At 42.0% G+C, this 15210-nt stretch overlaps 2 protein-coding genes across 3 annotated transcripts in view; one reads left to right on the top strand and one right to left on the bottom strand.

The window, feature by feature from the left end:
* The window catches only part of LOC118509360 (SCY1-like protein 2), a 105400-nt gene that overhangs the window by 63005 nt on the left and 27185 nt on the right, over positions 1-15210 (bottom strand). The window lies entirely within an intron of this gene.
* On the top strand, positions 3180-5080 carry LOC118509362 (general odorant-binding protein 72-like). The gene is made up of 3 exons (XM_036049885.1): positions 3180-3671; positions 3927-4094; positions 4175-5080. Exons 1-3 carry the CDS (start codon positions 3558-3560, stop codon positions 4370-4372), a joined length of 480 nt encoding a protein of 159 aa, XP_035905778.1. The 5' UTR covers positions 3180-3557; the 3' UTR covers positions 4373-5080.

Raw genomic sequence — 15210 nt, forward strand, 5'->3', positions numbered from 1 at the left:
ATGATGGAGATGAGGGCAGGGAGTCACAAACACTTCCGCACGAATAATCAAATTCATTCCGTGGAAAATTGAATTTTATTTCTGTTTTATAGTGTTGAAATATTTGCAGCTTTTTCGGAGGGACGGCTGTGTGTGTGCGTGTGGTGGGAATGGGGACTGTAACAACACAAAGTATGAACGAGCATTGTGTGCCACAGTGTTGTTGATGTTTTGCCTTTCATCGGACCACATTCAGGGGTCCTGGAGCGGTGAGTACATACCGACGTGGATGTAGACAGGTCGAGCTGAAATCTTAAGCATCTTGAGCCGAGATTTTCGGTGTTTGTACGATTTGAATTTTATAGGACAATTTATAACATATATTTGAAATGGTAGGGTGGCTTTATTTTAGATATATTTTTGTTGGGAATAAAAAAGTAAAATATTTATAAATGGTGCTTTACATATATATATAGAGAAATAGCCCTTTGATCTAAAAAATGCAATCGTAGACCTGCACCTGCTCTTGGCTATCAATTCACTCTCGAATGTACGTTAACTGTTTCCTTTAAATACTCTGATTTATTTCTTCATTGTACCCGCAATATACGAGCCTCCATTTTTTCCTGCTCACAGGACTTTGACAGCAGCAAAGTTCACTGCTGTTTGCTGTTCCAAAATGGGGCGCTAAACATTCTAATCTGCTGGCGGATTAGCTTCGTGACGCTCCGAATTGCGTACCGAATTTGTTGAGCAAATAGTGGTTAAGGATCCTGGTTGCTGGTGCCTTTTCCTTCATTTCTAGCTTTTTCATTTTTTATTCTCCAATCCAAACACGCTTTCTCGCTCGTTCTTGCTTACATGGAACAGCTGCCGATTCGATGGAATCACAAACCCTGAACATTAAAGTGGGATTTACAGCAGTTCCAGCACGAACGGTTCCAGCGCCATTGAAGAAAAACGACCGTCTAAAAGGGATTTAGTGGCGGAGGTTTTTATTTTGCTGTCTGTTCTATTGTCCACATGGATGTTATTTGGTTTTTCGCCGGCGGTTCGATTAGATGTTAAAAATTTATTTATGGCTTTGTAAAGTTTAGCCCGCGCTGAAGCTCCTGCCGCTTCCGGATGTAGCAGCATGGACAGCAATGATTGTTAAACGGAAATCCTCGGAACGGAACTTGAATAAAGTTTGCACTTCCGAGGAATCTCATCAATCGGCACCGGGAGATATCGTGCGCAGTTGTGTTAATTTGCGATGGAAAAATGGTTGTTTGCGTTCCGAGAAAAAGTCATAGCACAGTTTTCCTTAACGTTTATTTGAAAATTGATGGTTCCATATAGTTTTATTAATTGGGTAAAACAACGTTTTAATTTAAATTTATTTTTTGGACATTTTTGGTTGTCAAAATAGTGAGCAAACGAGCTAAAATGCTTATTAGTACAAAAAGTCTTTTATTAGTACAATGTTATTTATGGAGCTTTAAACCTCATCTGCACAGTGCGGATGAATCCGAGAAAAAGAATCCTAACATTTTCTCTCTATCCCACATCTGACAGCTGTATGGGATCTGTGCCAGCCGTTAAGTCAATTAAAAATTCATTTCCGAACGTCAATTATCAATGAAAGATATCAACATATCGACATCGCTAATGAACGCGGGTCTGGTAATTGGTTTCTTGCTAACTGCCGCTTATTAAATCTCCATCGCGGTTGGTGGAAAATGAACCAGAAAGCATTATCGAACTTTATTATTCGAACGAAATAAAGCCTGTGAATATCCCTATCGATTCCACATATATTCTATTATGAATGATTTTTTTTTCTCCCCAGTCCATGCTCACCGACTACGAAAGTGCCAGTAGTAAGTGGGGGTTTCGGGAATGCAGCACACCCTCCCAAATTAACTCAAACGACCATTGATTATCGGCACTTTTAGCAATGATGCTATGGTTTTGTTTTTGTTATTCCCTCCTTTCCCTAAAGCTAATTCATGCTCCAAGAAAAGTGACTCGATCAGGTTGTAATTATTGCCTACCCGTGTACGATGACGCTATGCAGTAAACGGCCGACCGGATGAACATGTTTTCCATTTTGCAGATGCAAATTATCGACGGTGACCATAGCATTCGTGAACGGTTTTCCGTCTACACTTTATCCGGTGGAGGGTTGCGTGAATCAGCGTGATTCATGCGTGTGACGCCGTCGCCGGTTTCGGGGCGCTCAACTTATAACAAATCTTCCTAGAGCCCGAGTGGAAAAGCAATCAATGTGTAATTTTGAGTCATTTTACTATTAAAAATATCAAATCTTAGATCGATGTAAATATCGATCGATGTAAAGCAAGTAAATAGTTTGCTGACGAAAGAGCAAGTATAACAATGTTTTATGCTGAATACCAAATTCACTCGGAAACTGCAGACAAACGGCCATAAAATCTTCAAAAAACTAGTAAGATCTTCCTCTAAGACATCCGATACTGCATGCTTGTGTAGTTTCGCACCAGAGGGCAATCAACGGGAATACAGGGGGCGACGTCAACGAAGTGCTAGCACCAACTGGCAGGAAACTTGGAACTCGGTAACGAATAAAAATGCTTAAAAATAAATAATGTTTAAATGTAACATCCCAGAAACAGTATCAAACATCTTAAAACAATTTTGCAATACTTTCTAATGACATTTAACATCTCGCCTTTGCTAATGTGCGAAAAATGAAAAAACAACAATCAATTCTATTTCTTTGCTGTATAAAGCTTCACGACTCTATGATATTTTCCCCCATAAACTCTAACCTCTAACTGTTTCATCATGTCATGCAATAAATATTTAAACGACTTGAGTTTTATTTTTAGTAATAGTAAAAGGTAAAACATCTTAAACGATCACATATTTCTGATAAACATTCTTCAAAAACTGACTTACGACTGTCGCTGTAGCCATTTCTCCACGAACACAATGCATCTTCTTAACAAGAGAATTGTAGAGAGAAGAAAAAAGGCATCCTTTCCTTTACATGTCGATTAGCGTCAATTGTTATCGTTTCCTATTCACCGCGCCCCGAACCGCTTCCCAATATGTGAGCACAATACTTTTCTGTTATCGTTGCAACAAATAGATGCACACGCACGCCGCACCAGCAGCAGCAGAAGAAAAAAAGGTAAACGGTTGCATATAAAAGTCGTATGAATAATGGATTACGCGCGTATTAGTTACACGATCGCATAAACGGCGGAAAGCTGCCCCGGGACGCCATTTACAACGAAAAAAAAACGCGCCGTTCCTGGGCCAGTTTACGTGTGTGAGAGTGTGTCTGTGCCGTACGGAAAGAGTGGGAAAAAGCGATAAATATTATAACCATACGCTTTTTACCTCGCTTCTGCACCACGGAAAGAAGAGAAAGTTTGTCCCGGACGCTGCCGAAGGAAAAGCTGTTGCTTCGTGTTGTTTTCCTTCACTGCCTACAACGATAACTGCTGTGTGTGTGCGCGTGTTTTTTTATTGTTTACTCAGTGCGAAAAAGGGATAAAAAAGCGTTAAAAGTATCGCTGGGCAAGAAGCACACGCATACCGCACCGGCAATGTCGGGGAAAGCGCGTAGCCGGGAAAGGATTTCCCCATTCCGGCGGAGGTGTTTGTGGATTGGCAGCCTGTTGCTGTTGGGAACGGTGCGAGGCCCAACGCCGACCGAAGGGGTAATAATTTTCTTCCCATTCCATCCATCGGAGCTCGCTTTTCCAATCGGGGCGAAAAATCACACACTCAATCTCTAGACACCATTTAACGGCCTCTCTCGATGTGGCTGTGGCGGTGCGATACTTTGCAGCGTTGGTTCATAATCACAGCGCTAAACAAATTTGCTACTGCGAATTCTATATTGTTTTAAAAGGGAAGATTTATAACCATTTCACCCCTTTTTTACTTTACTGAAACTTTTGCCCACTTCCTAGAAAGCAACGGTGGAGCAGATGATGAAGTCGGGCGAAATGATACGGTCCGTTTGCTTGGGCAAGACGAAAGTTTCCGAGGAGCTGGCGAACGGATTGCGCGACTCCAAGTTCGTGGACGTTAAGGAGCTTAAGTGTTACGTGAACTGCGTGATGGAAATGATGCAAACGGTACGGTCCGGACCAGCGCCAGTACCTACGGGTATGGGGATCCCTTGTTGCTGATGCACCCGTTCTACGTTCTTTTGCAGATGAAGAAAGGGAAGCTTAACTATGACGCGTCGGTGAAACAGATCGACACCATCATGCCGGACGAGCTGGCGGGACCGATGCGGGCCGCGCTTGACATCTGCCGGAATGTGGCCGACGGTATCAAGAACAATTGCGATGCAGCATACGCGATGCTTCAGTGCCTTTCGAAGAACAATCCTAAATTTATTTTCCCATAGGTGGAAAGGGTGGGAACTTGGTCGCGGTCGTGCGGGATGGGTTGTACGTGGGTAGGAGCATTAATTTTAAGGTAAATTTGTAAACATTATGGAGTCCTGTCCGTCGGTTGTCCTATTTGTTAGTTTATAAATCTCTTCCATAAGCAGTTAATTAAAAACAGTTTATTACCTTATATTAATTGGAGAAGAATTGTGCTGAGGGCTCTTAATGTTTGCTGTAACTGTTATGACCATGGTTTTCGAATTACCTCATCTAACCATTATGAGATAGATTCTCGGAAGCCCTTCATATTGCAAAGTGAGTCATGATAGCATAACAATGAAGGTAAAATAATGCGGCTCAAAGGGCGCTTCTGAAATGGTGGCCAATTCTAGAAGGATTCTCAGAATGACCCTGACCAAAGTCGCGTGTCAGGTGAATGGTGACGGCCAGCTATCATACTCTCGTGCTACAAGCAAGGTTCTACACCGGTTCTAGGGAGTAACCGTCATTTGGAATTCTGGGATTCGGAACCGCATGAACCCTTCGTCAACTCTGATTGTAGGATGCATTGGTTACATAGTAAGCTTGGCGATGATAACTAAAATTCAAAATCTGATGTATGAAACTCTCACGTTTTTACTACTAAGTGACACAATGATTCTGTTTTTTTTTTTTTTTATTCATGAAGAACGGCCTGGCCGTATTGCTGATGATTCTGTTTTAAAATGTATAAATATTTATTGGCAACGGCCAGAAAAAAAACATTATACAGAAATTGAGATTTAAGAAGAAACTGGAGAAATGAAAAGCCTTTACATAGAAAAGTTTTACTAATAATGCAATGATCAGTGGCGGATCTAACGATAGACATACTAGACGGCCGTTCAGGATCTCATCGACTGGCTGGAGTAAGAGACATCATATAAGTATGTGAGGGATTGTATAAGAGACACCGTATTACTGGTGTAAGGAAGGCTTTTGATGGAAGGAACCTAGTGTAAGAGCCCTCGCTGAAAGCCTACTCCCCCAAAACGCAATGTAGCAATTTCCATTTTGGCTTGGGTCTCCAACGTGTCCAATCCGCCACTGACGATAACCTCTCTGAAGAGACTGCATAATCAAAGATATTTTTAAGATTCCTAGGGCCAAAGTGAGTAGCTCATGATAATAATTATGAATGTCGCCCTACTAACGAGGTCTTAGAGCCATTTTGCTATTGAAACGTTTAAAAAGAGACTTGGTAGACCTAATGCCGTCATACTAAACTTTAAATATATACATGTTCCAGCCTAAGAATGCTAAGATTTATTTACGATCGGAATATAAATTACGTCTGTCGGATGCCACACAGTAGAGCTGAGCTTTCCAAAGACCCGAATTATGGCGATGGAGCAGTAACACTAACGCTGATGGGATAGTATGGACTATTTTTCAATTAATTCGTAGTTTGGCTGTCCGTCCATATGAGACTTTATTTAATTTAAAACATCAAAACAACAATTTTAAAACCATAAAGAGCAGCTGTCAAGACCAACCCTTTTATTAGAAATACTTCGCACAACATTAAAAGGTGTTGCAGAACAAGCAAACGCAATTTTCGCTTCGTTGAAGGCTCTATTAACTATGGCAGAAGAGAGAAATGCAAAGCATCATATTTGGTTTTGAACGAGTGTAAATGTTGTCCCCACAATCACATCAACCCATAAGTTCATCATTACCAAACTCACATCGTACATGTTTGATTACAATTTTCTTGCTGTTCTTTGCAATTTTGTGTGTGTGTGTGTGTGTGTGTGTGTGTGTGTGTGTGTGTGTGTGTGTGTGTGTGTGTGTGTGTTTGAGTTCGCTTTTCTCCACATTTGAAATGAAATGAATTTTTCAATATTTTGTAAGCACACCCCAAAACCCAGACACCCCGGATGGTTCATACGGATCGTTCGAACGGAAACACGATTAAAGTTGGATGCCGGTTTTTTCTCCCACTTTGACGGCATTTTATTTCTCCGTAAGTATAATTTTCTGCTCAGTAAGTTCATTTTTCTTCGCGGCATACTTCAAAGTTTACGGCTAATTATTCATCCCGAAGGAAACACAAGCAAGCAAGTATGTGTGAACGCTTTGCTCGGGGTTTTCCGTGCGCATTTTCTCTCCGATACCCCCCCTTTTCCGTGCGATGATGCTTATTTTGAGCGAAGAAACAACTTTCAAAAGTCATCAAAAGCTGCTCCCACTTCCGGTTTCGGGGTGGATGGAATGGTACATCTTTATATTTTGTGCGTTTTTTACGTGTGCCAGAACTTAGATAAAATATGAAGGCATTACTTTGGCAACTTGTTGGTAGCTACCGCGAGCGCTGGTTTTTCCTTGCAGCAGAAAAATTCCGCACGATCCTTAGTGAAATATTTGCGAATCAAGAGTAATGAAGTAGGTTAATTAACACTCACATAATGTGATAACTATGGACATCTATTAAGGATGCATTATTTTTCTCCATTAAAACGTATCACTCAGGATGGATTTTAATATCAAACCTTCAAATTGCAAAACACTTTTTGCCATCAGCAACTCCCCATTCGCTTTTCGATTTCCGACCGCTCCAAGCTTCGAAGATCGATCACCATCCAAAGCTGCATCGCTTTGGGCCTGCTCTCTCTCTCTCGCTCTCTCTCTAACACTGACAGAAGGTAGGTAATTAATTCGTTCAACCCAGCGAAACTTAGCGGTTTTCCGGTGCCAACGCCACCGAAAGCTACAATTTGGCTGATTGCCTCGCGAAACATTATCATTAAAGTCGTCATCGGTGACGGTTACCGGGTACCCAAGACGCTCGATTCGTCACGAGGAAAATGGCGGTTGCAAGAAGCAGCAACAGTAGCGCTGGGAGGGAAATGCAAATAGCTTCGTCACTTGCTCCACCGTAAGACTTGATCAAAGCGAGTACGCGAGTAAGAGAGCTTGCGCGAAATGCTTTCGTTTAGCAGGAAATGAATTTGGCACTGGGAGTTTTTTCCTAGCCACCGCGCGAGAGAGCTTATAAATTTTAATCCCGGGTCACATTTACTGTCTGACGGGTGGAAAAGCTTCTGGACGGTGCTTCTAAGTTTTCTTTTGAGATTACGATCCTGAAAATCGGCTGTAATGAGGAACGTTTGTTGAGTGAAAATTTGCAACTTTAAATGCGAATTATAAAAGTTATCTCAGGCAATCTGTACGGTCTTTGGGAGACGTCCTCATTATTAAATAATAAATAAGCAACCTTTAAATTCAACGCCGGATTATCTCAAACATTATAAACATTTTCTAATCTCTCGCTCTCGTTTCACCCTGGCATTTTCTTTATGCGTCATCATCAGAGTTTAAATTGCAGTTACAAAACAAGATGTAACCTTCCATCGAAAAGTCTCCCTCTTTTTGCCAATCGCTTCGATTGAAGGTCTTAGGAAAATAAATAACGAGCCAAAAAAAGGGAAAGAGAGAACCCACACAAGAGTTAAAAATTGATCACGGATTTTCCCGTCAGCAGTTTACTTATTTCCTTTGCGTTGCCATTTCTTTGCCTGAACGACAGCATTAGGGAGACACAGCGTACAAGTGTAGCCAGACGCTTGTTATTGTTATGGCACGTGAAGAACTTTGGGGGGTTTTAATTGCTTTCGCTGACGTCGTTAATCGCATGGGTTTCGTTTTTTTGTTGTTTCGTCGAAATAAACTGCAGATAAAACAGGTGGAGAAAAAAAAAACAGATCTAAAAAGGATCATGGATCACTCGCAATATCTTCATCTCTGTTCATCTTGACGCGCTCATTGAGTTCTTCCATTCGAATCGTTCGTGCTCGCCGAGCGGGTGTTCGTTCGATAGAATATAAATTGACCTATTTGCTACATAAATAATGATTCCCTAGGTAATATTCTCTTCCATTCTGGTCCATTTGAAGTGGAAACCCGGTGGCAAAGGAAAAGGTAAGCGATGCGAGCACGAGAAAAAAATGAAGGTATCTTCGTGAAAATTTACCTGCAACACAACCTGTGGACCTGTTCCTTTTTCCTCGCAGCATCCGGAGGGGTTTGAGAATTCAATGAATAATTTCTGTCTCATGACACTCTCGAAAAAGGATTAGAGATACAGAACATGGAGCGAAAACGGAAAGAAAAGCACTTTTCCATCCGGTAACTCGAACCCGTATGCCTTCCAGATTACGGCAGCCCGTTGAAGGAATCGCGAACCGGATCTCAGTCAGCAAAACGGGGTGAACGGTTCGGAGAATGAGTTATCGAGGTACTTTGAGTCAATTTCTAACCGCCCGATTTGACTAATGGTTGTTGTTCCGGTTGGTGGCTGTACCGGTTGGGAGACGGTAACCGGCAACCATTCGATGCAATAAATATCAACACGGATTCCGTTTGATGGTAGCCCTGTGCGCGCTGGGCGGTCATTTGTCATAATGATATCCTGTGCCAAATGCTAAAATCCCAAACCCGAACCACGTATGATACATGTGTGGCTGGAGAATTAGCAGGGAGGGAGGACGGGGGGAGAGAAAGAAAAGTTTTACTGAAAGACAAATCACAAGCCATATTTTATGCGCGTTGTAAATAGCGGACAGCTGACTCTAGGATCGTACTGTACCACACGATGTTTGGAGCAGTGTTTGGCGGTTGCTTCCCAGGCAGACAATGGGTAAAGTGATTTTGAAAGCTCGCAATGGATTGTTTGCATTAGATTTATGATTGTTTTGATAGTTTATTCAATGCAGTGTGAGAATTTTCAGGCGCAATTTAAACCAACAATGAGAGGGTGAGAGCAAGATCACTTGTTTATGACTTTATTAAGCTTGTTTAAGACTTTGACAAACTTCCAAAAAACAAAAACGGGAGCCTCAGATTCAATAAATATGAGATATGAGTCGGGAAAAACAATTAAGTAATTTTTCAAGGGTTCTGCAAATTTAGCTTCCGTGTGTGATAGTTTTTTAATGAAACAATGCACATATTCTTGGAATTCATGGCATATTAATTTCTAGCGTTGAAAGTGGATATTGCTTCATCAGAATGAATACAAATTTTCTACGAGTGTTAAAATTGATTAAATGTATGCAATACCAAAAATATTAAAATAAAAATAACTCGTATCTTGCTCTTACAATCTTTAAGACAGAGAACGTATGATTCAAAAATTTATTTTAAGCAATAATGGATATTTCAACCCGTTGGTACTTTTTAACGATTTTTAAAGCAATAACAGCGGTAGAACAAATATTTTCCGTTGGTGTTGTCATAGTTCAGTTTTAGGACCGGGGTTCAAATTCCATCCAGACCGCCTCGCCGTACGCCGTAAAAAATCGTCTATTTCTTCTTCTTCGTCCGAAACTGCAGTCTTGCAAGGTATTCTCGTAATATGTATGGCCCCTAAGACTTGATTATGTACTCTACCTGGATAGTAAGCCAGCATATGCAAACACGTTTCTGATAAAATTTGATACTCGGCCCGGTCATTTGAAAGACTTCCCTTCAGAGAAGCTTCCCTTCGAGAAGACGGTGAATCGCCTTTACGTTATGTAGATAATAATGATCAAGTCAATTTTCTCAAAACATCATTATTAACAAATATCTTACGCCATTTGTTTTTGAGGCTATGAATTTTGTATAACCCTTTTCCTGAAAATCTATGTTACACCAAACTGCACTTTTAATGCTGCATTTGCTTGATTGTTATCACAAGGCAGCATTTTCATTAATTAAACTCACATCGGTTTACCACTTCAAAATGAATCCTGGGCAATGCTCACCGTGCACAAATCGCTCCGAATGAACTTTTACATCCAATTTGTCTTTCGTCACACCGAAACAGCTCGGTGGAAAGTTTACTGATTTCATCGAAACCTACGATCGAAACTGTTCGGCTGTGTGACTGGTTGTGATGATTGAATGGCTACAATTTGTCTACACTTTATGGGAAAACTTTAGTGCGCAAAGTACATTGCCGGGCCCGGGAGAAACTTCCTGCCAGCGATACATCAGCAAATGAGACTATGACATATGGGGTGGAAAGTGGATCCACATTGCGCTACACCTACGATTTCGGAACGAATGAGTGAATCTCTCGCTCTTTCCTCGCTCGACCGCCCAGCTTGTCAACCGCTATCGATGAAACACGGTCCGGCCTCGGTTCGGCCTCGCGCCAGGTATCTGGTTGGCATAAATCTGCCGGGCACACAGCCACCGAATCTACCACCCGGCATGGAATGGAAAAAAGGGTGGCCACAGCACGGTGCACGGTTGCGGCAGCTCATCATAAACCATTTGGTGGTGATGTGTCAGGTGCCGTTTCTATCCGACCGTCAGTGCTTACCGGTCCGTGCAAGGTAATCTGTCATGGGAAATTATGACAAATATTGCACGATGATCGCCGGTGAAACGAAACGTTGCTGAATGTTAATATCCACCGACAACGCGTAGCAGCGCTCGATGGCGCTTTCCTTCTTTGCCGAGTTTCGATGGAAGAGCTGTGGCTGGACGGGATGCTGCATGTCGGTAAAGGTGGTTTTCAGTCAGGTTTCAGTGCGGGTCCTGACTTCTGGCATGTGCGAGATTTCAACACCCGATTAGAATTTGTTTGAGATCCGCTCGTGCCGGATCCGGACCGGTAAAGGTTCTGGCACGAAATGACAAGAATTTTCCTTTCCCATAACTACTGGCTTATACAGCAGCAGCAGCAGCGGTAGAAAATGACATCATGGGGGATGAAAAGAAGATTTTGTTAAATGCACAAGGCACGTTGTTGCTTTCCCCATCTTCGTACCACCGAAACCAGCCCATCGCAATCATTTCTCCCATCTGCCATCGCACACCGACACACAGCCGCGTTCGGTGTTGGACCATTGTCAACGAGACGGTTACTTGTTGACTTCACACGTTGACGCCTGGGGGGGCAACGTGTGCTGGCCCAGTGCTGTTGTGTCATATTGCCGAACACACACTGGAATGCTTGATGATGTATCTCGTATGAGTTATTTTCAGCATGTGTCGGAATGTGCTATTTATATTTATGGGCACAACGAAACAAAAGAGAAACACAGGAAGAGCAATTGCTGGAATTATTGCTCACCATTGAAAGATATTCGTCAAACAAACAATAGTAATTGGTAGGAATAATGCAGGATATTTATGGACGATTGACATGAAAAGTAGGAACTGGAGTATGTCAAAAAAGAAACAGTTTAATGAGACAAATAAGATTATGAGTAGTTGGACGCTACTGTCGCTAGAATATCGAGTCATTTCAATCTGGCAGACCTTTGATGGAATTATCTAAATTACATTTTTAAGGATCCTCGATTCAACTAGGTTGTTTCCATAGGTCTGGCAAGCCATTAGATGGCATCACATAGCAGATCATTAAGCTAAGAAGAAAAAGAACTGCGACTGACCAGGAGTGATCGGCTGAATTCGAATAGCATCACATCTCATTTTGACGCAATGAATGATTATGTTCCTGCTCCTGTGAGGAGACAATGTATCTGCTATCTAGAAACAATGAAAATCAAGCCCTCGGTTAATGATTTTGAAGGAATAGAGGATCTACTGGGTCTTCGAATAATGATTGCGAGAAGCGTCAAGCTTATAAGAATTCCTGAGATCTTTACCAAAACAAACGTTCCGAAGTTGCTATAAGGATTCACTTTGGAAGTATATAGTCCTCAAGGTAACTTGAGGACAGAAAGCAGCTTGTTGTTGGAGTGGACGATCGTTTGAAATCGGATTTGATTTGTACGAAGTATCTGTTGAAGTTCATTAAGAAATTGACTCAATAAGATAAGACTTCACAGCTTTAAGGGTGTCGGTTGAGCAAAGTTTTTGTGGTCTTTATTAAGTTTTAGAAGATCACGAAGTTAGGCTAGTGTTTGCGAGGTATCGCATCAAATCAGGATAGAATTAGAATAGGATACATATGTTATAGTTCAAGAGCAAGGTACAAGGGAGGATTTACAATCATTAAGTCTCCGAACACTGAAACGACAAGAATGAAGACATGTTTGTCCATCAAACTCAATACAGGTGCAAAATGATTCAGAAACGTTAGAGAACAACTTGATAGGATTGTTGACTCCAACGAGCAATATACAAGACTTTCGTATTGTCTGTGTCTATACATCAAGGCCAGCATAAGAAAACAACCCGAGGAGGAGAATTTCCATCGAACGCACGTGCTCACAGGACACAAATCTTCCGCTGAATAGATGTCTAGATGAAGCTTACCGAACGTATTTCCAGGGATTGGCTGAACTTGTGGATATATTCGCTTTGTACGCTCGCATTTGAACGTTTCAGCGATTTAACGAGAGAAAATTTTTTTTACAAGAGCTCAACTGAATAAAGCGGAGAAATAAGCGATTTCACCAAAAAAATTACGTTTGAACTGAATTATCACCTGTTGCCACGTAAACAGCAGATAACAACGACAAAAGGGTAGCTTATTCTCATTTGCCGAGCTTGAAGTGATAGTTTCATTAATTAACAAGCTCGCAACATTGAAAATAAAACCCCATCGTCCGATTCGATTCTAATGAATTACAATCTTCTTAAATGTAGCTCACCTTGAAGTTTGCTTCCACCGTATATTCCACTGCACTTTCACAAATACATCAAAATTCGGTCATAACAATTTCGATAAATCGTCTTCCAACCTTGTTCACATGAAGCGACAAAGAACAAGCCAGCGAAAAGTCTTAGGCACCAAAAGTTTTGCCGAATGATGATGGCCATAAATATGCCGCCACCGAAGCGCAATAATGTTGTAGTGGCCGCGCGAAGTTTCATTTCCCGTTTCCCACGCTTCGTTTTTCACGAGGTTTCAATGTTTTCGCCTTTTCGTTCTCTGACACGGGCGGAGTAGAAGCCGTGAGCATGCCGAGGCAGGGAGGCAAACATGGCAAAAGAAAATAAACAGAAAATATCCATTTTCCATCGCTTTTAAATCCCACCTGCTGGCACGTTTCACGTCGGTAGGTTTTGTTCTTCACTTGAACCGGGCGGAACCGGGTCTTCCCCGGGGTTCGGGTGACGCGCTCTGGTGCAAGTTTCGGCTGGTGGTTGACTTTTATTGCTTTTATCTGTTCCGTTCGACGTGAGAGGGTAGGCAGAGCGAGAGAGAGAGAGAGAGAGAGAGAAAGGGAGTGAGAAAAACAAAGTGAAAGAACACAACCAACAGGAGGCTGCCATGGGGAATATTCGGACCGGGCGAATGATATTGCCACCGCCGTGTACTTATCCTTCGCGTCAAGTTTTATTACTTCTCGTGGCGCTTGAACGAGCCCGGGAAGATTTCCAACAAGTGGTTGGCATTTATTAGAATGCTACGAGATCCGAACCGTTTCACGGTTTCGGAACGAGAAGCTGGGGCAAAGTACTGTCCGTTTCCATGGACAGCTATGTGAGGCCGCCATGATCGACTGTTCCTCGGAGCTAAGGATTACTGGATGACTTCCTGGGTTATTTGTTTATATTGCATTTATAAAATGAAGTTACATTGCATGGATATTACAGCAATGAAGGACGAGTATTATTCAATTTCCGGAGATCATTTAGTTTTAATGAGACAGTATCCAATTCCAAACTGAAGAAGTTATGTACAATTTCGCATTGCATCTCTCTCCAAGATAAACCATGCCAAAACCTGTAATGTTCCTATCGCTTTCACAGCGCAACGAATGTAATGGACGTGGAATTAATACTGGTTTACTCCATTATAACTTGTAAATCTTGTTGTTCCTTTGGATAATAATGTGACCTTCTGCCTGTTTTGGTCGTCTGTGACTGGCAAACCGAAACATGGCTCCGAGCCTCTTTGGCATGGATAACTTCACCCTAAGTAAACCAACCCACCCCAACACATGGCTGCAAGGTAAAACGAAATGAAAGAGGGACAGGAAAAAAACTAAATCTTCCAACTACCCAGCCTAGTTGACCTAGGGCACTGGCTCTGTGTGTGTGCGCGCGCCAGGAAATGGTTTTATGACTGCGAAATTGCTGAACAATGTTGACACTGTATTCTGCACTGCCGAGCTTAAGCTCGCACTTGGCTGGAAGGGAGCTTGCAGTGAGGCGGCGGCCGGACTTACCGGATGTCCTCGGGATGTTTGACCGTACCCGTGGCCATGTGTAAAGGAAAGGCCTCACAACCGGATGCACGGAAGCAACGGTTTTACTTGAGGCCGGTCCGGTAAAAGCTTCTTAGCATTCGGTACAACAATTGAATAAATCTCCCGGGAGTTATAATGTGATCTCTCGCTCTCTCTCTCTCTCTCTCTCTCTCTCTCTCTCGAGATTATTGAGGTCAGACGGTGGTTTTGTGCCTCAGATCTCAGCCAAGCAGCAGATTATTCACACCCTTCTGGTGAAATCGGAAATGGAACAGCCCGAGACGGTCGAATAACAAGGACATAAATTGATAAGTCCTGTTGGAATGCTGGCGCATTTAATGCAGATGGAGTTGCTCTGTGGAAACGGATCGAAAGGTGTGAGCTTCGGACTTGATGCACATAGTAGTGGGTAAGACGTTTTAACTAAAATAAAAGGAGTGTACTGAGGGAAGCTTTTTTGTGGCGAGCTTATCATGAAAGTGTAGGATTCAAAACGGAAAACATTTTCTACCAGAAGAGTTCAGAATACGATTTTTTAGCGTTTTTCTTTCCACAACTGATTATAGAAAGGTGTTTAAGAAGTGGTAGGACTGGAAGGATTGTTATGATTCTTTGAATACTATCAAGAGAATGCAATTCGGAGTATTCGTTGAAGAGAGATGATAATGAACTGTCTATTTTTACCGAGGAAAGTAATTAAACACTGATTCGTCAAA

The sequence above is a fragment of the Anopheles stephensi genome, chromosome 3 (assembly GCF_013141755.1).
Source record: "Anopheles stephensi strain Indian chromosome 3, UCI_ANSTEP_V1.0, whole genome shotgun sequence".
NCBI classification, from domain to species: Eukaryota; Metazoa; Arthropoda; class Insecta; order Diptera; family Culicidae; genus Anopheles; species Anopheles stephensi.

What these genes read in the sequence shown, in the direction of transcription:
- LOC118509362 (XM_036049885.1), top strand. Translation starts at nt 3,558, where the DNA reads ATGTCGGGGAAAGCGCGTAGCCGGGAAAGGATTTCCCCATTCCGGCGG. An exon ending in GCCCAACGCCGACCGAAGGG is followed by an intron (nt 3,672 to 3,926) that starts GTAATAATTTTC and finishes CCCACTTCCTAG; the next exon opens with AAAGCAACGGTGGAGCAGAT. An exon ending in TGATGGAAATGATGCAAACG is followed by an intron (nt 4,095 to 4,174) that starts GTACGGTCCGGA and finishes GTTCTTTTGCAG; the next exon opens with ATGAAGAAAGGGAAGCTTAA.